Source organism: Peromyscus eremicus, chromosome 2, assembly GCF_949786415.1.
Source record: "Peromyscus eremicus chromosome 2, PerEre_H2_v1, whole genome shotgun sequence".
Classification (NCBI taxonomy): domain Eukaryota; kingdom Metazoa; phylum Chordata; class Mammalia; order Rodentia; family Cricetidae; genus Peromyscus; species Peromyscus eremicus.
Genome location: NC_081417.1, coordinates 164,217,229 through 164,243,913, shown reverse-complemented (window position 1 = coordinate 164,243,913; position 26,685 = coordinate 164,217,229). Strand labels below are relative to the sequence as shown.

General features: G+C 45.0%; 1 protein-coding gene across 18 annotated transcripts in view; it reads right to left on the bottom strand.

Annotated features, from left to right (window-relative positions):
• The window catches only part of Cfap74 (cilia and flagella associated protein 74), a 64,243-nt gene that overhangs the window by 24,021 nt on the left and 13,537 nt on the right, over positions 1 to 26,685 (bottom strand). For all 18 annotated transcript variants that reach the window (XR_009377739.1, XR_009377738.1, XR_009377737.1 and 15 more), the window contains exons 8-20: positions 26,102 to 26,212; positions 25,440 to 25,542; positions 24,694 to 24,851; positions 23,226 to 23,427; positions 21,422 to 21,580; positions 20,593 to 20,766; positions 19,902 to 20,020; positions 16,567 to 16,633; positions 16,163 to 16,252; positions 12,832 to 12,996; positions 11,513 to 11,645; positions 7,807 to 7,883; positions 6,904 to 7,026 (exon numbers count right to left, since the gene is read on the bottom strand). Coding sequence is in view for 14 of the 18 variants with exons in the window: in XM_059255526.1 (XP_059111509.1) it covers positions 6,904 to 7,026; positions 7,807 to 7,883; positions 11,513 to 11,645; positions 12,832 to 12,996; positions 16,163 to 16,252; positions 16,567 to 16,633; positions 19,902 to 20,020; positions 20,593 to 20,766; positions 21,422 to 21,580; positions 23,226 to 23,427; positions 24,694 to 24,851; positions 25,440 to 25,542; positions 26,102 to 26,212 (1,681 nt within the window). In the remaining 4 variants the exon portion in view is untranslated. The remainder of the gene's footprint in view (positions 1 to 6,903; positions 7,027 to 7,806; positions 7,884 to 11,512; positions 11,646 to 12,831; positions 12,997 to 16,162; positions 16,253 to 16,566; positions 16,634 to 19,901; positions 20,021 to 20,592; positions 20,767 to 21,421; positions 21,581 to 23,225; positions 23,428 to 24,693; positions 24,852 to 25,439; positions 25,543 to 26,101; positions 26,213 to 26,685) is intronic.

Sequence of the window (26,685 nt, the reverse complement as noted above, 5' to 3'; positions counted from 1 at the left end):
ACTCATCCTCCCAAAGTAAAAGACTCAGATACCCTGTGGTACAAAAATGTCCATGGTGGGAAAATGACTAATTCAAAATGACACCCAGGATAAGACGTTCTGTCTGGGACCGTCTTTGTTCATCAGTGACTCCACATGGTGCTTTTGGTTCCCAGTGTTTCCCGGTTAGTTTCTGCTGGACAGTCTGAGTGTCTGATTTGATGCTCTACTATCTTTCTGTTGCTTGCTGTTTTATTCTTTTACTTCTGTTTGCTACACACTTAACTATGGTGATATTTCATTTGTACTGAAGTGTGATTTTATTTGTATGTTAATAAATAAAGTTGCCTGGGGGTCAGAGCTAATAGCAAGCCATAGCAGAAGCTGGGCGGTGGTGATGCACACCTTTAATCCTGATCACATGACAGACAGATCTCTGTGTGTTCAAGGATACAGCCAGCATGGAGACACACGCCTTTAATCTCAATACCAACCATAAAAGACCTGGAGGTCTGTATAGACAGGCAGTGATGAGGAGGTCATGTGGTTGTGTTTACAACCAATGAGAAGGCAGAATAGAAAGTCAATAAAAAGACAGACACACAGGAAATAGTTCTCTTTCTGACAGCGGCAGGAAGGGTAAGAAAGGTTTTTTAGTATCAGCTCTTAGCTACTGCTCTGACCTCTTGGGCTTTTAACTCTGCATTTGGCTCTGTGTTTCGTATTTAATAAGACCCTTACACCTACACTTAACAAACTCACTCATTCCAAAAAGAAATTACAGCTATCTCCTATGGAACTCCTTTTGAGACAGGGTTTCTCTGTGTAGTCCTGGCTGTTCTAGAACTCACTCTGTAGACCAGCTTAAAATGTCTTTTATTACCAACAGTTATAAACATAAAATATGTAATTCATACTAAATGGCCATGTATTTCACATTCAATTTTAAAGTTATCAAGATTTTTAATTGCTTGAAGACTTAGGTCCGTGATGCAGCTCACCAGTGTTTGCCTAGCATGTTCAAAGCCCTGAGTTTGATTCCCAGCACAACCAAAACAACTCAAAATCCTTGATTGCACAATAATGCATTATAAAACAAAAGTTTTATGCATTATGTGTAAAACTGCCACAGAGAACACAAACAGGAAGCTACAGAATTCAGTAGTTTCGCAGGGATCTGGGAAAGGGGTGGTAAACTTATATCTTTGTCCCCATCTGCTGGTTCTCCTCACTCTGACTCTTCAGGTCTGATTGGTTGGGTAAGGTGAGTAGGTGGGGGCCTGGAGGGATGTCAGGAACTAAAGGAAGCCTGGTATAAGGGTGAAGCCTACTGGGTGGTAGGTACTGTTCTGGTGCTATGGGTTGAGTGGAGACCTCTGAAAATCTACATGGACTAAAGAACTCAGCCTGGGATAGAGGACTATGCCCTCTAGACTGTCAATAGGGTGAGTTGGCCTGGTAGGAGGTCTCCTTTTCCATAGGCTAATGGACTTGTACCATTTAAAATGTTCCAATTATCAAGTCTGAGGCCACAGTATTGCCAAAAATGCAATCTATTTCTGGATCAGAGACAAAATTAGAAAACATTCCAGCAACATTCTTCTGTGGAGGAGGCAGGAGGACAGCGTCAACATTTAGAATGTGAGGAGCCGTTCAGGTTAGCACAACATTGGTCTCAGCCTACACAGGCTGGCTGAGCAGCTAAGGTGGCTGGGCACCTATTATTAGCAGCTATTAAAGCAGGGACCAGGACCTGATGGAGAGCTTAGATCTGGAGGACAGACACAGATGACAAAGAAGGCAAGTTCTAGGAGTCTTAAAAAACAAAGGGAAGTCCCAGTCCTCAGGTGGTCCAGCTAGGATGGAGCCTTCTCTCTCTCTCCTCCTCCTCTTGGAGGTTATCTAATTTATTTCTATTATTTTGTTATTTTACATTTTTAAATCTTCAGGTCAGTCTTTTTATTGTTGTTAGTGGCATTGTTGAGGCACATCCAAGGAATGCTGCATTTTCATTTGCACATCAAGAGTTCTCCAAAAAGCCTGTTATCTACTTTGTCATTGGGAGGGATCGGACTCAACCCCTGAGGGCAGGGAGTACAGGACTGGCTGGTCCCACGGTTTTTCAGAGCCAGGAGTGGTTCAGTGTACAACCATGGGACAGTAGGTAGGATGGGAGGTGGCAGGGTAGACTCTGTCAAGGGAAAGTTAAAGGAATGAAGGAAGCTAGGGATAGGAGTTGATTCCTGGGTCCACTTCCCTTTAAACAGGTCACCAACCTGTGAAACAGATACATTGAACCTAGTGGTTTCACAGTTCTGGCCTGGCTTCCTCCATCATGTATTAAGGGAAATGTGGTCAGTGTGGTCTGTGGAAATGGGTTATCATGGAAACTCTGAGTATTGTGGGAACTTGGGGTCTGTGGGTAGAGTTTGTGGAAAACGTGGTATGATAGTCATTCTTCATTGTCAACATGACTAGACTCAGAATCACCTAAAGAACATGTCTCTGGGTGTGTCTTTGATGTTGCTCCCAGAGATGTTTAGCTGAGGAAGGAGGACCCACCTAACTAGAGATGGACTGACCCATGGACTGCAGTCCCAGACTGAGTGAAAGAGAAATGGAGAAGCCAGCTGAATACGAGCATTCGTCCTGTTTTCTGACTACAACGTGACCAGGAACTTCACATTTCTGCCACCACACCTTCCCTAGCACAGCGGAGTGTACCCTCAAACTAGGAGCCAAAATAACCCCCTCCCTGAAGTTGCTTCTTGTCAGGCAGGTATTTGGCTACAGTGATAATAAAAGTAATTCCTGTGGATACCGTGGGAGCTGTGGGTACTGTGGGAACTACAGGAATTATGAGTACTGTGGGCACTGTGAAACTGTAGGCTCTTGAATACTGTGCTGGATAGTTTTATGTCAACTTAACACAAGCTGAAGTCATCTGAGAGGAAGGAGCCTCGATTAAGAAAATGCCTCCAGAAGATCCAGCTGTAGGCAAGCCTATAGGGCAATTTCTAAATTAGTGATTGATGGGGGAGGGTCCAGCCCATGGTGGGTGGTGCCGTCCCTGGGCTGGTGGTCTTGGGTTCTATAAGAAAGCAGGCTGAGCAAGTCATGGGAAGCAAGCCAGTTAAGCAGCACTTCATCCATGGCCTCTGCATCAGCTCTTACTTCTAGGTTCCTGCTCTGTTTGAGTTCCTGCCCTGCCTTGGATGAAGAACAGTTATATGGAAGTGTAAGCCAAATAAACCCTTTCCTCCGCAACTGGCCTTTTGGTCAAGGTGTTTTATTGCAGCAATAGAATCCTCAACTAAGACAAACACCACTCATATTGTGGATGCTGTTGGCACTATGGGTTGTTATGAGACTTGTATAGCCATGTATCTGGGCCTTACATAGATTCTTGTGGGTTATGTTATAAGTAATTATTCCTATCTTGAATTACCCACAGTTTATATACTACCTGTTTCTGTTCATTCCAAAATGATTCGAGGAAACATGTCAAAGCAGAGTTCCTGGTAGAGTAGAGACAGGTGGTGCTGAGCACAAAACACCTGATGATCCAATCTAGACCAGCGGTGATTGCATTTTGCCCTTAAACTGTGAGTAATGAATAAAAATAATCATAGCAGGGGGAAAGTTCTCATAATTCTGATGATAGCTGAGTAAATATAGGTGCCAAGGATGATGCAGGGGAAGACAAGAGAGATACAGAAATTGTGTTCTGCTTTGGTTGTCAAGAGGTGTTGGGGTGTGTTCCTGGGAAATGGGAGTCTTGAAGGACCTTTCTCTTTCTACGTGAAAAAGAAATGTGGTGGAATTGTGAGGCCAGGATGGAGGAAGATATGTCAAAAAAATGAGTTTTTCAAGTACCATGGGGAAAAATAAGGTAGTAGTTAACTTGAGAAGATTAATGAGAACAAGAAAACTAAAAACAGGTAATATCATTGTAAAATAAATGAACACAACCTATGATGAAAGGAATAATACAAAATACAACATTTTTTTTTTTGCTTTGTGAGTATCCAGAGTTCTCCCAGGAAAGAAAATATTTCTGGGTTGACAGACAAAGCCTAGCTCTTGAAAAGAGATTGAAGCACTGTGGGACAAGCCTATAATCAACCCTTCAGAAAGAAAAGGCTGTAAAGTCTCCAGTTCAAGGTCAGCCTGGACTAGATATATGGGGAGACCTATTTCTCAAAACAACAACAAAAACCAACAACCTCCCTTCCAACAAAGAAAAAGCCAAAGAAGGAGACAGAACAAAAAATGACTACAGAATGGAGGATAAAGGATACTTGGTTTTGGTGAAAGGCACAACTTAAACTGAAGAAGCATGTCGTCCCTCACACACCAACCAGCAAAGCTGCTCTATAACACTTGACATCTAGAAATGTCAAATATAATCAGAAAGGAAGATAAATGTCACAAAAGGAACAGGAGGGAAGTAATCCTGTTACTAAATTTGTTTACAGCTTCAAATCAAAGATACCTTTCTCACAGTTACTCATCATTTCAAAATAAACCTTGACGCTGATCATGGTGGTGCACGCCTTTAATCCCAGCACTGAGGAGGCAGAGCCAGATGGATCTCTGTGAGTTCGAGGCCAGCCTGGTCTACAGAGTGAGTTCCAGAATAGGTTTCAAAGCTACACAGAGAAACCCTGTCTTGAAAAAAACCATTAAAAAAAAAAAAAAAAAAAGATAAACCTTGCCTCTGGTCACAAAGAAAACTTTAAACAATTTTAATGTTGTAATATAAAAAAAGACAGGCTAGGCATGGTGGCACACGCCTTTAATCCCAGCACTTGAGAGGCAGAGGCAGGCAGATCTCTGGGTTGGAGACCAGCCTGGTCTACAAAGCAAGTTCCAGGACAGCTAGGGCTGTTACACAGAGAAACCCTGTCTCGAAAAACAAAACAAAACAAAAAACAGATCACTGGTTTTCTGGCCTGACACTCTGACACAACTGTCCTTATTTTGGACAGAAGACCCTGGCCAGCAGTTGAGGTAAGAACATACACAAATTATATATCAAACTGCTGGGGTGATGGACATTGATACTCTTAGCATTTCCCCTGGCTTAGGGGGAGGTTCATTCAAAACTACTAATGTTCAGGTGATTTAATTAACATCCCCAATGGCCTGTTGCATATAGATAAAAGACAAATATGATTCAGAGGTAGTAGAACTTGGGTAGAGTAACTGCTTTGAGTTACCACCACTCTGTAGGTAACCCTTAATAAAAATCATCCACACTTGACAAGCTGGATTGTTCAAATCACTCTTTGAGCTGTCTTGTTTTTCCACTTCAAAGGAGAATGGTTCTGTTTGTTTTAATAATTGATTTAATTTTACTTTATGTGCATTGGTGTCTTACCTGTATGTGTGTCTATGTGCGTGTGCTGGATACCTTTGAACTAGAGTTACAGACATTGAGGGGGAACAGGAGGAGAGGAAGGAGGGGAAACTGTGGTTTGTATGTAAAATAAATGAAAAAATGTTAATTAAATAAAATTAAAATTAAAAAAGAAAAGCACTTCCTGTTCTTCCAGAGGTTTCGAGTTGAATTCTCAGCAACCACATGGTGGCTCACAACCATCTATAATGAGATCTGATGCCCTCTTCGGGTATGCAGGCATACATGGAGACAGAACTCTGTATACATAGTAAATAAATATTAAAAAACAAAACAAAACAGGGTTTCTCTGTGAATCCTTGGCTGTCCTGGAACTCACTCTGTAGATCAGGCTGGCCTTGAACTCACAGAGATCCACCTGCTTCTGTCTTCCATGTGTCACCACTGCCCGGCTTAATTATTGATTTTTATTTTATGTGCATGAGTGTTTTGCCTGCATGCATATATGTCTGTACACCATGTGCAGCATTGCCTATGGAGGCCAGAAGAGGGAGTCAGATACCCTGGAACTGGAGTTACAGATAGTTGTGAACCATATGGGCAGCTGGGAATCAAACCTCGGTCCTCTGCAAGAATAGCCAGTGTTTTAAAACACTAAGCCATGTCTCCAGCTCCTGAGAATGCTTCTTTACCTATCCTTGGGAAATTCACATTCACCAAGTGATCATATTATCTGGTCATAATTTAATAAATTTATGAATTTATAAACTAAGAAAGATATTTCTAATAATTAAGAGTTGGGGTTGGGGAGCTGGGCAGACAGCTTAACAGGAAAAAGTACTTGCTGTGTAAGCATCAGGACCAGAATTTGGGTTCCCAGCACTCACATAAAATCCAGTGGGCCAGCCTAGTCTAACGAGTAAGTTCTTGGACAGGCAAGACTACACAGAGAAACCCTATTTTAGGGGAAAAAAAAAGCCCAGTGGGCACAGTGGCCCTCCTGTAATCCTAGGACAGAGAAAGAGACAAGAGATTTCTTGAGCAAACTGACTAGCTATTCTAGCTGAATCAGTGAGTTCAAATGAGGGTCCTTGCCTCAATGTATAAAGTACACAGTGATCAAGGAAGATGCCCAGTGTCAACCTCTGGCCTATATATGCAAGCACACATGCACATTTGTACACATATGTATGTCCACACACATGAATACTTATACATAGGCATGTACACCAAACACATCCAAATCTCACAAAAAAAAAAAGAGCATGGACTAGAGCTTAAAGTAAGGCTCATTGGTAGACTGCTTGCTCAAGGTTCTAAGTTTTATCTCCAACACTATAAAAAAGGCCAGGGGTGGGGAGGGAGAAGAAAAAAAAAGCAATTTGTCCAGGAGCATCTAAAAACTCTTGTGCATGTGTGTTTATTACCTAAGGTGTCAACCATTTGTGCTACCCACTAATGGTTTAAGTATGAGCAAATGGAAACCTCCTGGCACCTAGGGCAGCTGTCTGATGTGGCTGTGGTGGGGATCAGTCATATCAAGTGGCAGCCGGGATACTCACCGTTGGACAGTGTGAATTTTTAAACATAACCTTGAACTTAGTCTGGACTTCTCCTGGGATAACTGGGTTGAAGATAATAGGTACTTTGATGGAACTGAAGGGGCCAATTTCTCCCTCTGTTACCTGTGCAAGAAGAAGAGGGCCATGGGGTCAGAACACAGGCATCATGGTTTTTCTTAGGGAATTTCCCACTAGCCCTTATTCTTGCTACCACTGCAAGGATGGGTGGGAGGTAGGACCATGTCCTTGGGATGTCCATTTGGTCACATGCAGGTATTAGTTCTAAGGCTGACATGCTCTTGAATGTTTACTGCTATGGAGTCCCAACAGAGTGGGACTTAGAGGGCTCATTCAAGCAGTAAGCCACCTGTGTGCATTCCACAGACCCTTACCCCACCACAGAGGCCAGGCTCTTTTTACCAGCTTTAGATGCCAGAAGAGCTTGGTAAGAGCTGGCTGTATTTATTTTCTATCTTGTGTATAGGATATACAAGTCCCCACCACCCTACTCTACCTCTAAGCCCCTGGAGTTTCAAAGATCCCATTCCTGATTCTAAGGCCCACAGTCCATTTGGACTGGGGCAAGAAAGGTAGCCTGAACCTTTCTCTTCATCTCCTTCCTCCCATTTGTGTGAACACACACATTTCAGCTAGGGAGGTTGTTGTCCTTTCTAAGTTGGACCACACATAGGAATTTGACCCTGCTACTCTGGTCCTACCTACTCTCAACATGGGGAGGGGATACCTTGGTACTAGTTGAGACCACAGGTGCCTGGAGACTGTGGGTTTAGTCTGGCTCTGGACAGATGAAAGAGCCCCCTGAGAGTATTGGCTAGGGCCAGAGGAGGATGAGCTGCCTCCTGGCTAGAATAAGCCAAGGTTTAGCAGGGTAGGTGGACTGACCTCCCCCAAGGTTATCTCTGCCTGCTCCTCGCTAGGAACCATGGTCATGGCACTGGCCACAGCTGAAACCTCTGCTTCTAGAAGGCAAATAAGACTATATCAATAATCAGTCTTGGAAAAAAGTCTAAGATTTTCAGATTGAACCAACTAAAAAAATGTATAAGAAGTACTTACCGCAAACTCTGAGGTACTGCTAAGGAAAAATAAACTCATTGGGTCATCATCCTTATGGGTTGAAGACTCAATACGTCAAGATATTATTTCTAAACTGATGACATATTCAAAGCTATACCAATCACACTCATGAAAGGCTTTCCCCCTTGTTTTTTTTTTTTTTTTTTTTTTTAAAGACAAGGTCTGGCCGGGCGGTAGTGGTGCATACCTTTAATCTCAGCACTCGGGGGAGGCAGAGCCAGGCGGATCTCTGTGAGTTTGAGGCCAGCCTGGTCTACAGAGTGAGATCCAGGACAGGCACCAAAGCTACACAGAGAAACTCTGTCTTGAAAAACCAAAAAAAAAAAAAAAAAAAAAAGACTAGGTCTAGCATAACTCAAGCTGGCTTTCAACTCAATGATCTCGAATCCCTGATCCTTTGCCTCTACATTCCAGGTGCTGGGATTATAGATATGTATTGATATACTAACATGTCTGACTTTGAGTGTGTGTGTATGTGTGTGTGTTTATGTATTTGTAGAAACCAATAACCTAATTCTAAAATGTATCCAGAAATGCAAAGAACCAACACAATGCACGCAATTACTTTGAAAAAAAGAAAGTTAGGTAACACACAATTCATGACTTCAAGACTTAATCTAAGTTCATGACAAACAAGAAATTATATTAGATAGGATAAATTGTCCAACTAATTAAAAAAGAGAGCCTAAAGTACATTCCTCTCAGATAGTCAATAGATTCCTGGCACAAGTAACCCATTTATCCAAACATTTATTTTTTGTTTTGTTTTTCAGACAGGGTTTCTCTGTATAACTCTGGCTGTCCTGGAACTCACTCTGTAGACCAGGCTGGCCTCAAACTTAGAGATCCACCTGCCTCTGCCTCCTGAGTAATGGGATTAAAGGTATTAATGCCCACCTCTGCCCAGGTCAAAAATATAGTAGTGAAAGTTTTAAGAACAAGAGGCTATCTTCACAGAGACTGAAACTCAATCCCTGCTTTGTGCTAATTTGTATGAGCCACTGCTGAGGATTTAGCTGCCTCTCCCTTGATGCCACATCCTCTGTTTCCTGACACCCACCTGCCTGCAGACAGTTTCTATAAAGAAAGTACATTTACTATCCAGTTCTCCACTCTTTGACCCTTTGCTGATCTAGGTAAGGGTGATGACCTGCTTCTTACAGGGAATGAGAATTCTAACCACATAAGGATTCAACAGAGAGGTGGCAGGAAGACCCTCACATACCATCTAAAGGATTGTTGGTGAAAATGATAAAAAGAAACTAGTGAAGGCATTTCAGAAGAAGTTGGTCTGCAATGATAGTGTCATTGCACATACAGAACATAGAGAAGTAATTCAGCTACAGGCTAGCCAGTGAAAGAACACATGCCAGTTCCTGATAGAGATTGGATAAGCTAAGGATGGTCTGTGGGAGACTCATGGGTTTTAAGTGCTTGTGGCTCTCTCAAGCTTAAGTAAGAAATTCTTGCAATGAGTAGAATTTGGAAGGAACTTCTCAACAAAACTCTTTAAAATTTGAAATGAACTACTGATTTTTAAATGTGAGATGTATGTCCCACATTTTTATGACCTTGGCACAGGGAAAAAGGGCGCGCGCGTGCACGCACACACACACACACACACGCACACAACCAAAAGAAATGGTAAATTTGGAAATCTTAAAATAAAAACTACATCTGGGCAGCGGTGGTGCAAGCCTTTAATCCCAGCACTCAGGAGGCAGAGGTAGGCAGATCTCTGAGTTCGAGGTCAGCCTGATCTACAGTGTGAGTTCCAGGACAGCCAGGGCCGTACAAAGAAACTCTGTTTTGCTATTTGTCCCTGTGCTATTTCCAATCTTGGTCTCAACAATTCTCGCTCATACAATCCCTCCTCTATCTCACCAATTTGACTCCTGGAGCTCCACCTGGGGCCTGGCTGTGGATCTTTGCATCCGCTTCCCTCAGTCATTGGATGAGTTTTCTCGCACGACAGTTAGGGTGTTTGGCCATCCTATCACCAGAGTAGGTCATTTTGGGCTTACTCTCGACCATTGCCAGTAGTCTATTGTGGAGGTATCTTTGTGGATTTCTGGGGAGGAGGGGACTGGACCTGCTTGGACTGAATCTACCAGGTTGAACTGAATCCCCAGGGGAGTCTTTGCCCTGGAGGAGATGGGAATGGGGGTTGGGTGGGGTAAAGAGGGGGTGAAAGGGGGGAGGACAGGGGAATCCATGGCTGATATGTAAAATTAAATTAAATTATAAAATTTTTAAAAAAATTAAAAAAAGAAAGAGTATGGGCAATGTACATGACATGTGTACATGAAGATGTCATAATGATATCTTTAATATTATATTAGTACAAATGAATATATGCTAATAAATCAAATTTTAAAAGCCAAAATAAAAAAAGAAACTCTGTTTTGAAAAAAATGAAGCAAACAAACAAAAAGAAAGAAAAGAAAACAGGGAAAACAGAAAAGAAAACAGTGCACAGGATGGAGAGTATCACACTACAGTAAGGGTCAGTGCCTTGACAGGGCATGTGTTTTTCCAGTTCAACACGGGGATTGTTTAGTTTTTGAAACTGTCCTTGTGTATCATCTGCACTTCTATGCAGCTGGTGTAAAACAAATTCCCTCCTCAGCCTCAGAGCCTGGTGGTACTGATAAAAACCAGCACCAGCAGAGATCAGTTCATAGGCAGAACCTTCAAAGCCCTCACCCCTGTACACCATGTGGCCAGCCTGGCTGTCCACATCTGGGGATTCTATGCTGTGAGATGTTCTGTATGTTAAGTGTGTTGCTCTGATTGGTTAATAAATAAAACACTGATTGGCCAGTAGCCAGGCAGGAAGTATAGGTGGGACAAGGAGAAAAGAGAATTCTGGGAAGTGGAAGGCTGAGGCAAGAGACACTGTCAGCCGCCGCCATAAGATGTTAAGATACCAGTAAGCCACGAGCCATGTGGCAACTTACAGATTAATAGAAATGGGTTAATTTAAGATATAAGAACAGCTAGCTAGAAGCCTGCCATGGCCATACAGTTTAGAAATAATATAAGAGTCTGTGTGTTTATTTTATAAGTGGCTGCGGGACTGCCGGGGCTTGGTGGGAGCCTGAAGGAAAAAACTCTAGCTACAATTCTATTTGTTTCAACACAAATAGAATTTCAATGCACACCATAACCAGTGTATATTTGTATGTATGAGTATTTTCTATATTTTCTATCATACAGTTGAAGGCCTGAGAAAACTCTGTACCTTGACCCTCCTCAACATCACCTAGGTCACAGGCCTGTCAGTCTCCAGTTGAGATGCTGCTCCCTGGCCCCTCTGGTTGATCTGAGATTCTAAGGTGGCTGTGCTGACAGTGGCTCTTGGATGTCTACCTTTGGGAGGCCCTGGTGTCCAGCCCTCTTCCAGGACTATTCATCGGCTGAGGCCAAGTGTCCTGGCTGGCTCAGGAATCAACGCAGGAAGTTTGAAGTAGGTTCTTGCTACCCACTCACAAGTCTCCCCAACTCTTACCATCCAGTTTCTCGGATTCTTTTCGGCTTGGGATGTCAAGTGGGGAGGACCCATCACCATCAAGCTGATGCTCAGAGAGACTGTTAATGATCTTCTCATAAAAACTTTTGTCCTCATAGGTGAAGACGCTGCTCTGAAAGGGAACTCAGTGTCTTCATTGTCCATAAAACTCCACAGATACCCTTCTCACCAGATGAGTCCAAGAGAAGACACAATGCATCTGTGCCCAGGGCTGCTGCCATTCCTCTACTCCCTGGTCTATGCTCTCATTCTGTCTATCCTGGGTCTTCAGACCACAGTGTCAGCTTACCTAGGGTAGGGATGACTGTCTATTTTACCTTGGCCAAGCTGGCTCCTCTCTGTCACTAGTTTAGATGCCCCATCATAGACCCCACCTATGAGCAGCTGAGTCTACCCTCTTTACACTGTACTTGGTCACCTGCCCAGAGGCTGACTCTGCTCTAGCCTTGGTTGAGCTGACTCTCCTTTCTCCATAGCTGGTTGCAGACAGAACTCCTAGATACCCCGGGACCCCCAGGCAACCCATCCACCTACCCAAAGCAAGCCTGGCTCCCAGTCCCCTCATTCCACCTGCCCTGCTCTCTGGGTCTGACCAGAGAAGGGAGCCCCACCCTCCCCCACAGCAGCTTGCTCTCCATACTGCCTTGGTCATAGCTGCCCTGTTGGTTCTGCCATCTCCTGGGTCGAGATGTTTTCTGGGGTCTTTGTTGGGGCACCTGAACAGAGCCAACATGATTGCTTCATGCTTCTCACAAGAATGTTCAAATAGTTTAGAAGCATGTAAGAAATGGTACATCTTTTGTTCATCTTCCCCAAATGATCCCACGATCCATGAGCATGGTGAGTTCATTTCCTGAGTAGGACCCCTGAGGCTGTTGCCATTCACTGTGGCCCATGCATAGTCTTCTTGGGAAAAACAAAGACCCTTTTCATACTCTGGAAAGAGATCCATGGTGTCTCATGGAGCTGTCTGATTGGACTCCCAGTGCTCCTACTCAATATGTACCACATGCCTTAAGGGGAAGCCCATTCTGCTGCCATTGCTCCTGAGGCCAGACTGCATGTGTCCTCATTGGAGCCAGACATTTTTATTCTCACTAATATGAGCCTGTTCTGACATTTTCCTTTCCCTGCCCCCCTCTCAATTTGATGGCAGTCTTATTTGCTCACTTATTTGTATACACATGAGATAGTATGCATGGCTAGGAGGGTGCATACAACACCCCATCCTTGACTGAGCAGAACCACAGACAGGTAAGATAGCATGGCTGCTGGTCAGAAGCTGGCAGTGCGCTCACCATTTTCATGATGGGTTGGTGTTCTTCCATCTCAAAGAACTCAGAATCCAGGAGAAACTTGAATCTGGTGCCCAGGCCCCCAACATTGGTCAATGTGATGATCCGGGATGTGGTCTCACCCACCACATAGCTGCCAAAGTCAATGAGTTCCTTGTCAAGGGATAGCTGCCAAAGAACACAAGTGTAAGCCAGGGTGGCCGCTAGGCCAGTTGCATCCTCAGTCACAAAGGGAGTAGGTCCCTGCAGGAATCATGGCCCAGAGAACCCAATGTCCCACAAGAGAAGGTTTACTCTCTCAAATGTCAAATGCAGTCCCAAGAAGCTAGGGGGAAACCTGACTCTTCTGCCTCACAGGGAGGCAAGGCAGGTAGGGGAACCATGAGCATCTGTGCACTGTACATCAGGGACATAGCCCACTTATGAAGTCACAGATGGGGGCTGGAGAGATGGCTCAGCAGTTAAGAGCACTGGCTGCTCTTCCAAAGGACCCAGGGTCAGTTCCCAGCACCCACATGGTGTCTCACAACTGTCTGTAATTCTAGTTCCAGGGGATCTGACACCTTTACACAGACATATATGAGGGCAGAACACCAATTTACATAAAAATAAATAATTTTTTTTAAAGTCACAGATTCATGTAGTGACCAGGACAGCTTGGGGATCTTGCGTCTGATCTTAAGAGGATCCAACCATGACTTCCCTGATTGACAGATGATGATGACTGAAAGAGAAGAGGCATAATGGTCTGGGAGTGGTAGATAAGCTATAACAGCTGCCATTCCTGGCTGAGGTAAGTTGTCTTGCAGATACCAGGCCTGGAAAGTACTGCTTTTCAGAGTGGGATCATATCATGTCATTCATGCTCTCCATGGGCTACAGGCCACAGACTCTGTGCTCAAGTTATGAGTGCCATGCCTGGGCATCACTGTGGTTCCTCAAATGGCCATCTCTCACACAGCTGTTTTGGGACACTGAATCTAAACCCAGGCCCCCCCTACAGTGCCTTCTCCAGAGGCATGACAATGGGCCACCAAAGCAAGCAGACCAAAGTATAAAACAGAGTAGTTCAGATTCAGGCCAGAGAGGCCACCTGTGCCTGCTACAGATGACCAGCATAGGGTGCTTTTCCCCTGCTGGGACAGAGTTTTTGCTAGTTTTGCGCCCATCCTAGGCCTGCCCTGAGAAAAACTCTTGCATAGGTGCGTCTCAGTGTCTGTGACAGTAACTTGTCACAACAGTAGGAGTGAGTGTGGGACACATGAGGCACATAGTACCAGCTTCCTAAAAATGGTTCCCAGCTTGTAGGGAGGTTGGAGTGTTAAAGATAGGAGCGAAAGTAGAGAGGGTAGGGAGTTATAATGACCATAACGTACTTTACACATGTATGAAAGAACCAAAGATCACACTCAATAAAAGCTATCTTTTATAACTACTTTTTAATTTTAATTATTTCATTGCATGTGCTTGAGTGCTTTATCTTTGTATGTGTACCACATGCATGCCTGAGGAGGTCAGAAGAAGACATAGGATCCCCTGGAACTGGAGTTACAGATGGCTGTTAACAGCCATATAGGTACTGGGAATTGAACCTGGGTCCTCTACAAGAGCAACAAGTACTCTTTCCAATTTAAGCTATATCTAATTTAAAAGGACACAGGGACAGAGAGACATAGTAAATGCAACAATAGGGAGCAGTCATACAAATCCAGGACGTTCTTTTATAAAAGAATTGGCTTAGTAAGTTTTATGACCCAAAAGTGGAAAGGGAGCTGCTTTTCTAGGTCAAAACATACTCACCAATATAATAATCAAATGTAATCTCCATGACATAAAAAAATAACAGCTACATAAAAAGGTAGTTTGAAGACAGTGGGACACATTTGATATGAATTGAGTATTAGGTGATAACCAGGAATTCTGCTCATTTGTTGGTGTAACATATATATTATTATCTCAATTCTCCATTCTCTCTTTGTTCTACCTATCACACTGGAAAAGGTCTCTCTCTGCCCCACTGATTTTGAACTTGTACGTGGGCCTAGGTTTGGGCAATAAATCAATGGGAGATGCGAAATAAGTGAAGGAAGAAATTTTCTGGTAATGCTGGCTTGGATGTCTGCAATTCCAGTCATTTTCCATGAGAAGTTCATGCTAGATGGCCACTTCTCTAGAGGTTACAAGGTTTAGAAGGCCATGGTGAGACGTCTGGAGCAGAGCTGCCTGGCCCGGCCCACGTTAGTCAGCTCACAGTGGACCTACAGGCTTAGAAGCATATATGGGACTAAAGACACACTACAGTGTGTCACAGTACTGAGTTTGTGTGCTGTGAGTGTCACTGTGGAAAGAAACAATGATATGGTGGGTGTTTACTAGAAATGCCAACATTTTTTAAGGGTGCTGAATCTGATATTGGAAATTTGCTCTGAAGTGGTAGACAGTGGGTATATGATATTGGAAATTTGCTCTGAAGTGGCAGAGAGTGGGTATATGATATTGGTAATTTGCTCTGAAGTGGCAGAGAGTGGGTATATGATATTGGTAATTTGCTCTGAAGTGGTAGACAGTGGATACATGGAAGTTCACTGCATGATTCTGTGTTTCATTATGTTTGCAAATTTACTCACAATAAAAATATCTGGGGCTGGAGAGATGGCTCGGTGGTTAAGAGCACTGGCTGCTCTTCTAGAGGTCCTGAGTTCTATTCCCAGCAACTACATGGTGGCTTATAACTATCTATAGTGGGATCTGATGTCCTCTTCTGACATAAAGTTGTTCATGCAGATAGAGCACTCAAATACATAAAATAAATAAATCTTTAAAAAATTATCTGAAAGCTGGGTGTAGTGCTGTATATCTTTAATCCCAGCACTCAGGAGGCAGAGGCAGGTGCATTTCTCTGAGTTTGAGGCTAACAAACTCTGGTCTATACAGTTAGTTCAATGACAGCCAGAGCTACATAATGAGACCCTCTCTTGAAACACACACACACACACACACACACACACACACACACACACATTTATTTATTTATCTGAGGACACAACTAAGAGCTGAAAAAAGGACTGGCATCTCAGACAGATTTCTTCCCCTCTGAACTCTGGGCCTCTCAGTCAGGGACTCCATACAGAGCAGGGTTTATCTAGAAATTTCTAGCTCTGGTCTGATGACTCACTTTTTCAGAATATCTCATGTCACCCAGACTCGGCCCATGTTGGAGTCTGACTAGAGCTGTCACTGGACTAAGGTCTATGGTGGAGCTCTAGCCCATGCCCTTGGTACTCCAAGGGTGCAGCCTGTACCATGGAGAGAGTTTCCAGGGACTTAAACTTACAGAACATTTTTTCGTTGAACATTTCAGTGGAACAGAAAAGCCGCCCGTCTGAGCCAAAAATGAAACATTTCCTTCCAGATCTTTATTTATCTAAAAAACAAAACAATCACAGTCACCATAAATTTCTATGATGACACAGTTCCACAGGCTGTATCTGTATAACTATGGCCTGGACCTGCCTACTACTTGCTTAGTGGGCTTCCAGCGGAAGAATCCCAAAGTGTCCCACATAAACAGGTCCTGAAGAAACACTTCACAGCCCACAGATAGTTAGTTACATTAGAGAATAAAACCAAATCTTCTGGCAAGCTTTATTATGCTAGCATTATAGAATGATGCTGAATTTTATTGTTGTTGTTGTTAAGCCAGAAAAAATAGCACCCCTATGTGATCCTTTGACATACCATAGGCTTGAAGGTGACGAGAACTTCACAGGACATCCCGGCTGACATGGGACCAGGGGGGTCAAAGCTGCAGGAACAGCACATGGGTAGTTAAGTCACTGTGCAAAGTGGATGCTCACTACATACTCAGCTGGGCCTTTTAGATCCCCTTATCTCCTCCTGTTCCATACTTGTGCTGGCTGGTTTTGTGTCCACTTGACATAGGCTAGAGTCATTTGAGAGATAGGAACCTCAGCTGAGAAAATGCCTGCATAAGATCTGTCTATAGACAAGCCTGTACAGTATTTTATTAATTAGTGATGATGTGGGAGGGTGCCAGTAAAGCAGCACCCCTCCATGGCCTCTGCATTAGCTTGTGCCTTCAGGTTCCTGTCCTGTTTGAGTTCCTGTCCTGACTTCCTTCAGTGATGGACTATGATGTGGACGTGTAAGCCAAATAAACCCTTTCCTCCCCAAGTTGCTTTTGGTCACTGTGTTTTCCACTAGCAATAGTAGCCCTAGCTAAGATAATACCTCTACTTAGATGTGTTGGCACATCAGCAGCTCCAGGGCTGCTGTGTTCCTTTCTGACTCAATTTCCTGATGAAGAGGAGACACTTGGATAATTTTCAAATGTCTGTCCAGTGAGTGAGCCAGCACACTGAGTGAGGTACATCCCCAAAAGCCAACTCCAAAAAGATGGGTGCTGTGGAATGTCATTACCCTGGGGATAATTGCTAGGTCTTGGATCAAGGATGTTGAGTTCTTATAGCAACATGAGGGGAAGGGCTATAAGTCAAGCCATCAAGTGAAACAGCCCCAGCTGCAGGAAAATGAGATGGGAGCTAGTCTGTCTCGATCTGAATCCTGGGTGAGTGAAAGGGTCTTCCTATAGAATTTCTAATATCAGGCCTAGGTTTACAGTGTTGGATTTTACATAATTTTCTTGGTTTGGAAGTACACAAAAACTTAATATGAAAATGTGTCTCTGGGTGCTGGGGAGCTTTTTCAATCAATAAACTGCTTGCAATGTAGGCATGAGGACCAGGGTTCAATCCCCAGAACTCAAGAAAAGAGCCAGGTGTGGTGACATGGCTTGTGATTACCGCACTGGGGAGGCACAGACAGGAATATCCTGGGGGGCTCTCTCCCTAGAGACTAAGTGGTAAGAGGATCAGAGTCCAAGGCTATGCACATGTGGGGTGTTCATGAACCAACTCAGTGAGAAACAGGCCCTAACTCTAGGAACTTCACACAACAAACTATTGAAACTTGTATGATCGAGTGGAGCCTCTAAAAGGCATGTGGTAAAATAGTAAAGTCATAAAGATACAGAGTTATGAGCAGGAAGAAAGAAAAAGACACTGTTAAGAAAAAGGACACACACACACACACACACACACACACACACACACACACACGATCAAAAGAAACGATAAGTTTAGAAATCTTAAAAACTACAGCTGGGCAGTGGTGGTACATGCATTTAATCCCAGCATTTGGGAGGCAGAGGCAGGCAGATCTGTGAGTTCAAGGCCAGCTTGGTCTACAGGTCTACAGGGTGAGTTCCAGGACAGCCAGGGCTACACAAAGAAACAAGAAATCCTGTCTTGAAAGAGAGAGAGAGAGAGAGAGAGAGAGAGAGAGAGAGAGAGAGATGCTACCTCATCTGAAAAAGAACTAGGAATTTTTAGAAATGAAAAACATAGTACTGAAACAAGACACACAGTCAGCAGCTTTTGCAGCCAGCTAGATACAGCTGAAGAGACCAGAAGCTGGGGTACCTCGCACACTGCCTGAATAGGCAGAGAATGTGAAGCAGGTGCCATAAGGGCAGGGAGGCTTGGATGGTTCCACACAGGAGGAACAGGGCAGAGACAAAGCCATGAGGGCTGAATAGGGAGAGATGATATTTGCAGGCTAGGGATGAGACATTTCTAGAACTGCTCAAAGATACAAACCTTAGCTCTAAGAACTACAATGAGTCTAAAGAAGACCAAGCATCTCAGGTATGCTGCAGGAGGGCTGAGGGACACTGGGGGCCAGGGATCTCAGTGCAGCCAGAGGAAACTCGGGAACATGCTGGAGAGTCACAGCTACCACAGCAAAAGAAACCAGAAGACAGAAGTGGATGCTAGCCTTCAAATGTGGGGAGAATCTTTAATCCATGCATAGGAAGGAGGGCTTTGTGATAGCTGAGGTAATGGTGATCACCAGCTAACCTGGGTCCTCCATGTACTCTCCAGAAACCCTACAGGCCCACAGAAGCAAGTGACTCAGCATGGTTAAAAGACAGAGAAGCTCTCAGATCTCAAACTAATACAGTGGGTAAAATAAACAACTTTTAGCAATACTCCCTCCATGCAAGACTTTGCAGACAGCTAGGAGATTCTGCAAATTGCCAGGAAGAAGGAGCAGAGGACCAAAAGCTCCTGCTGTCCACCTGCAGTCAGTTCCCAAGAGGACAGCACCTCTTAGGGGGAAGTACTGATCAGGGCTCTGCCAGCCAGTGTTGTTCATGGAGAAACTGTGCAGGAACACAGTCCCACAGGAATAGTCTCATGAAGACATCCTTCAGGGGAAAAGAAAGGGACCCCTAGAGCCTGAGCAGAGGAGTCAGGGACCAATTTATATTAAGCCCCCGTTTTAGAAATTGCATATCACACACTAACAGATGTAGGTGATTTGAGCTATGAACAGCCCTGCCTATAAGCTGGATACAGTGAAACATACCTGTAGTGTCAGCTATTTGGGAACAGAGGCAGGAAGATTGAAGGTTTGAGACCAGCCTGGACTATATGATGAGTTCAAGGTCAGCCTAGGATGCAGAGCAAGACTTTGTTTCAAAAACAAAAAAACAAAAACAAAAAAAAAATAGAAAAGAAAGATGAAGGTCAGATGCTAAGAAACAAAACCAAGTGCTGCTGAAACATTGCAAAGTGAAAAATGGAGGGGGTAGGATGGGAAAGGAGAAGCAGCAAGCATCAAAGGTAACTGCAGAAAAATACTTAAAACGCCGGCACAGAAGTGACAATATATACACAAGAAGATTCTTAGAAAAAGAAGAAAACTGAAACACTAGCACAAAGAGAGAAGTAAATTATAGTTCAGGAAAGCAGTCTTGAAATCTTCACAGTGAGAAAGCATGCTAGCTGCCAAAGGAACCACGGTAGTGCCACAACCAACACACAACGAATGCGAGGGGACTCAGGCAGCCTGTCCAAAAGCTTGGTCGTGTGTTCACAGGGACTGGATGGGTCTTTGTGACTTCAGTAGTAAGAGATGGAGCAGTAACCTCTCCAACTCTTCAAGGCAAGTTGGCCCATGGCCTCATGCCTAGACTCTGCAAGACTCACTCAATGTGGATGAAGTCCTTCAGGCTCTCCTCCACACCCACCAGCTTACAGTAGTTGATTGTGTAGGTAGCATTTATCAATGTGATCTTCTTCTTGTACACTTTGCCAATATCAAAGTCCTGCAGAGATAGAGGAGACATGATGACCTCAAGCCCTCCAGCAGGCCTCGAGAGCAGGTCAGGGGAAGAGGGGTTTCCTTGGTACAGACTCATGAGAGGTTAAGGATCCTGGGGTAGAAAAGGATTCCCCAGGTTTCCCTTGAGTTGTGATGCCTCCTTGAGGTGTGTGAAAGGTAGTGAAAAACTTCCTCCTCAGCAGGAAATGAGTTTTGTGGGGAATTGGTTAGGGGGAGAAAGGACACAAGCACAGGATACCTATCTTAGCCTGTCCTTCTGTAAATGCTGACACCCCAGTTGGTGGTAGATGCTGGGTCCTTTGGGGCCCCATCATGAGAAGGGGGAATTTGCCAAGCAGAAGGGGCCTAACAAGTGATTATCCTGTTATATTCCTTCACAGGAGTCCAGGCCTCTTTAAAGGAGTGCCCAGGTGCTTCCTGCTCCATAGGCTGTCAATTCAGCCCTTGCACACCAGCCTCAAAGCTGAAGACATCTCTGGGTTTCCCAAGGTCAAAACAGAATGCATCAGAGGCAAGAGAGTAGATGAAAGGCTTCTTTGCTTGATCATGGCTCACCTTGAAGTGAATGACTTCTGGCTTGCTGTTGAAAGGGCGGCCTTTGAACTCCCTCCCAGATACCACCTGCTTGTGGACCACCCCACTGCGCAGCTGCTCCATAGTGCGGGCCAGGATGTCCTTATCCATCTTAGTTCCACCCACAGGTTTCCGTTCCATGTCCTCCTTGGACACCTTGGGTTCAAAAAGACAGAGGTCCATGCTTGTTCAAAGCCTAATAATGAACAAAGTGCAGGGCCAAACCTGGTAGAGCAAGGAAAGGCTGGCTACAGGCCAGTTCTTTTTAAGATAATGGAAAAGAGAGAAGTGTGGTGGTATTGTGTTCCCCAAAATATTGTGTACCCTAATAAACTTATCTGGGGTCAGAGAACAGAAAAGCCACTAGATACTTAGGATAGGCAGTGGTAGCACACGCCTTTAATCCTAGCATTCCAGAGGCAGAGATCCATCTGTTCAAGGATACAGCCAACAAGCATGGTGACTCACGCCTTTAATCCCAGGGAGTGATGGCAGAAAGGAAAGATATACAAGGCGTGAAGACCAGAAATTAGAAGCATTTGGCTGGTTAAGCATTTGGCTGGTTAAGCTTTTAGGTTTTGAGCAGCACAGTTCAGCTGAGAGCCATTTGGATATGAGGACACAGAGGCTTCCAGTCTGAGGAAACAGGACCAGCTGAGGAACTGGTGAGACCTGTTAAGATTCCTGCTACAGAGAAGGACCTAGAGTTTGAAGAAAGCAGTGGCAGGCACAGAATGGAGCAGAAGGTGAGCAATTGCACCCAGGAACCTGGAATCTCAGTGTGAAGGACCTGACAGAGGAAAGCTGTTACCTGGTATGACTTGTAGTCCTTGCTCCAAAGCCCGGGGATATCTGGTTCAGCCAGTATCTCCTCCTCAGTACTAATGCTTCCCAGGTCCATCTGCATGGACTCACTGGATACAACTTTCAATAGACAGGAAAGCTTGGGGTGTAATGCCATCTCATTTTCCTGTCATCAGAAGAGCGCCGCAGTAAGGTATGTTTATTACAGAATGGAGAATATATAGGTGAGTATGAAGAAAACAAAACCCCTGGGAACCCTACTGGGTACTTGGCCTGACAACCCACCGCGGCGGCGGTGGCGGCGGCGGCGGCGGCGGCGGCCTCCTCCTCCTCCTCCTTTCTCTTCTCCTTTTTCTTTCTTTCTTTTATTTTTTTTAAAGATTTTTATTTATTGTTTATACAATGTTCTGTCTGCATATATGCCTGCAAGCCCAGAAGAGGGCACCAGATCTCATTACAGACAGTTGTGAGCCACCATGTGGTTGCTGGGAATTGAACCCGGGTCCTCTGGAAGAATAGCCAGTGCTCTTAACCTCTGAGCCATCTCTCCAGTCCTCTCTTCTCCTTTTTGAGACATGGTCTTTCTATGTAGCCCTGGCTGTCCTGGAACTTACTCTGCAGACCAGGCTGGGCTTGAACTCACAGAGATCTGCCTACCTCTGCCTCCCCAATTGTATACACATAAATCCTTGTAACTTTAAAATACACCATACACATGTCTATGGATTACTGAATGCCTTCCTATAAGTGTTCAGCAGAGTTCACAAGAAGGTCTTGTTCATAGGAAAATGTTCTGATTAGTGGACATGTTATAATTTTCTCTACCATTCCATCAGTGATATTCATTGTGTTGAATTTTCATCATGGATGGCACACTAGCCCTGGAGAAGTCTTGCAAAAACTCAGAAAAAAATATAGCTGGACTGGTTTTGTTGGAACTGTTTTGGGGTTCAGGACTCACCTGGTTGTGCTGTACGATGTTTGTAGTGTACACCATGAGAAACTAGGGCCCTTCCTTCCTCTTGGAGGAAAGAGGATGATCATTGTAAACCCTAGGATTTGTTCCCAGTAGAGCAGATTAAGGCTGTGTGGTACAGGAGCATTAGGAAAGTGACTCAGGGTGGCAGGGAAGGCCTCTCAGAGGGAGAATGCAGGAGTATGTACAATGTGGCCCCAGGGGAGGACAGGTGCACCAAGGTGAGAAGCAGCTGAAAGGTAGAGGCTCCACCTAGTACACAGAGGTGAGAAACAGGAAAAAGCCTATGGTGCACTAAAAGGCACAGGTAAATGCTCCAGAGGCCAAAGCCCAGGTAGCCCAAGAAAGCAGCTGATGTAGGATGCAGGGTGTTGGGTTAAGGAGCATCCAATGTTCTTACACCTTTAAAGAGGGGTAAGTTGGAAACAAATCTCTCTAGCTTAGGGTGTTGTCTACACAGGCCACTGGCTTAGACCAGGACCTTGGTGAGAGGAATACTCAGCCTTCAGGAGACACTTGGAATACTTGGCAGTGAGTGATAACATGTACGGACTCTAGCTATACAAGTCTCTTTACATGAGGCTCACTCCACTTTGTAGGAAGGGACAGATGAGGAACTTTCCCCTATCTCATAGAGAGGCAGCTTTGTAAGCTCTAATAGCACAGGTTGGCTAATATGAGGAGCTTGGATGAGGGAGAAAAGGACCCTAGTGGGCATCACAAGGCCATGGCCTTGGGGACCTCAGCCAGCTTCTTCACACTTGAGTCCTTGGCCCTTCCCACCTGCACTTTGAAGTGCCTGACCTAAACTTGAAAACAGCAACGTCCTACTCACCAGCAGGTGATTTGTGGTTATGGCAGTCTTCCCTTCACAAAAGTCAGAGATATACTTCCAGGTCTTGTCTCTCAGAGTCCATTGGTCTGTGGTTTTAGAGGGTGGATGCTGTCTCTTTTTCCTCTGTTCTTCCTCAGCTTCCTCTTTCAAGATTCGACTTACAATCTCCTGCTTCCGGAGTTTCTGCTCCTCTTCAAAAGCCCTATGGGATGTGCTTCTCAATAAAAGCCAGGTGCCCTTCCCCAGCACCTGCAAGCAGGGCACCTAGTGGCTACTGGGGTTAGTATGGTGTTCCTTTTAGCTCTCTGGTTCCTTCCCAAGTGCTCAGGTCCAGCCTAGGAGGGCTCTGGTGTTAGGACATCCTGTCTTAGATGGAGAGTATAACAGATGAAGCTCATAAGGGCTACTAATGGAGATGTGACTTGGATCCTCACCTTACCATACCTTGCCTTGCCCTGTCCAGCTCTACATTTGACCTGTTTAATTTTGAATTGCCTCATTCAGCCCAGTCTAGAAGTCCCCACAACAAACCCTGGCCCTCATGAGCTTCCCCACCCTAGTTTCTAGGCTTGTGGCTGAGAAGACCCAGTTGAGACAAAAAGCAAGGGCAATATTAGGGCTTGGTGACATCTCACTCCCTCATTCTCAGATTCATTATAGCCATCCCTTGCTAGGCACCACCCAGGCAACAGATCTATAACCACATCACACGTGGGCAGACTGACAGGAAACACCAAAATTCTGGTGGCAACTGTAGGGGTCTCTCTCTCTCTCTCTCTCTCTCTCTCTCTCTCTCTCTCTCTCTCTCTCTCTCTGTGTGTGTGTGTGTGTTTTGCACATTAGTGAGACAATTTGAAGAGGAGGATGTCCCGTAGCAAGAGAGCCAACAGACAATATCCAAGCAGATCCAGTGACTAGCAGGGATCAGGAATTTGGGAGAAGGGGCTTGGCCCTTTGGAATGAGGACAGCTTTAGGCAGAGACACCTAGCAGCTAGGCTAAGTAGAAATTAGCTAAGTAATGTGTGTGAGCTGGAAAAGGCCGATATGAAGTGGCTTCTTTGAAAACTCTGTGGGAGAAAGCCCTGACTAATGACCTAGAAGAGGCCAGAGAGTGAAGCTGAAGGGCTGTATGTGAATGAGCCCCAGGCATTCCCCAAGGAGGAGAGAGCCACAGAAGCTCAGGAACCTCACAGCTGAAGAACCAGGAAGTCAAGAGAGGAAATGAGGAAAGAGGTGTCCTCACCCACCAAGAACCTCTATAAAAAGCTCCCAAATGCCAGAGCCCCCCTGGAGACTTCTGCAGCCCACGTTGGGGAGGGGAGTGCTGCAGTCCTCATCCCACAACCCACAACTGCTTTTGGTGAAAAGTCTAGGCAGGAATTAGCTTTGTTACTTTTAGGGGATGAAGGTTAAGCCTTTTGGTTCTCTCTGTGCCCACTTCCCAGGTAAATGTCTCCCAGCTCTCACCGCCTCTGGGCTTCCAGTTCCTGGTGCCTGCGCTGATGAAAAAGGTCCTTGAATGCATCTCCACCTTGGGCCAGGATCACTTCCTTCTCTGTAAGGGCCTTCTGCTTAGCCACCTCTGCCCTGCTTTGGCCCCATGCTTGGAACTTCTTTAGTGTTTCCTGGAAATATGGAACTCTAAAGTCACAGTACCAGCATATGCCCATGTATACACACACACATTCATATTCAGACCTTTTCCTTGAATGGGTCTATTTAAATCAATGCTGAAACTATGGGTCCAAGGTAGGCAATTTGCAAACATTCATAATTTTCCCATGTATCTTTCAGCCAACACACAGCTCTGGGTCCCTTGAGTATGGAATTCTGTGCAACTGTGTGCATGCTGGTTCCCTTGCCTCTGAGTCTTCACAATGTTGTGGTCTACTCTTCCCTACCACATTCCTACCTAACCCAGACCTGAGCCCTGGTGTTGGCCCTCACTCTGCCCTGGGTCCATCACTATTCTTCCAAAGATGAGGCCCTCTCACAACAGCGTTAAGTTGTTTTCCTTTTGCTGGACCATGGTTCCTGTCTGCAGTGCAGGCAGGAGGCCTGTGGTGGAGGCATGGTAAACCTTCAGGCAGCAGCTGAGCAGGCTGCTGGGCTCACAGCAGGAGCCAAGGATAGAATTGTAGCTTCCCAGAGCAGGACCCAGGGGGTGGGTGGTCAGTTGGTTAGCTGTGTCAGAGAGGCAGAGCCACACCTACCCGACTGGCAGTGATGTTGTTCTTCAGTGCCAGCACAGCATCCATGCGCCGTTTCATGTGCCGGCGAGACTCCATCTCCTCCTTCTGTTCTCGCTCCCGAACTCTGGAGTAATGTGCACTTTGTTTATTTATTTTTTTGCTTTTGTTTGTTTGTTTTGAGACAAGGTCTCTCTATGTAGCCCTGGTTGTCCTGGAACTCACTATGTAGACCAGGCTGGCCTCAGACTCAGACATCAGCCTGCCTCTGCCTCCCGAGTGCTGGGATTAAAGGTGTATGCCACTATGCCTGGTGTAATGTGAATTTTTAGGGATGTATGCAGGTAATGCTGACAATTATAGAGTTATAGGAGTCTTAGGTGCTGGTTACTTCTACTGGAGAAACAATGAACGCTGACAACACAAAGGTCAAATGGACAAGCCTTGCTGTCCAGGGCCTATTCCTGTGGGACAGGTGGTTGGAGGTGTTCTCTAGACCCTAGGGCCTCATTGTTTCTCATGCTCCTCTCGAAAATAAAAATAGCAGCTTAAAATAAAAACTCCAGATCTATTTCTGATGATTAGGTAATGACTTACTTAAGGCATTTCAAAGTGAAGGCCAGGAACCCACATTTCTAGATTCCTCAAGAGCATTGACAGAAGAAAGAGTTAAAATGAGGACCCACCTTCCCAGAGAGGCCTTCAGGAACTTCACAGCGACCCTGTGGTTTCTCTGGGCATCTTCCACCAGTTTCTGATGTCTCAGCCCCAGCTCCTTCTGCACATGCAAGGACTTCCTGCAGCGACAGAGGTGGAGACTGCAACAAGTGTAACATGATATACCTGTGTGCCACAAATATTAGACAAAGTGCTGCTGGGGGCTCTGCTATGAAGAAGTCACCAAACACAGGGTCTGACCCAGGCTGGGTAGGAGTCTAGCAGGAGAAGAGACCAGCAAAGTTGATGGTATAAAGAGATAAGAGGGACTTGATCCATCTTGGGAGAGCAGAGTCCAGTAGCCCCCTAGCTTCTGGGGATCGGTGGTTGAGCAGATAGGAACTGCCTCAGAGGATGTATAGAAACTGAGCTTGAGCACTCCAAGGCTTGTGTAAGCATAGAAGTATCCAGATGTGTGACAGGACCAGAGAACAGCCCAGCTGGGAAGGGATAAAGGAATATACAGAAGGAAGGGTCTGATGGTCTCATTGGTGCAGGTCAGTGGTGACTGTGGGCACTTAATATGGAGTAGGGAGCTAGGCAGGACCCATGG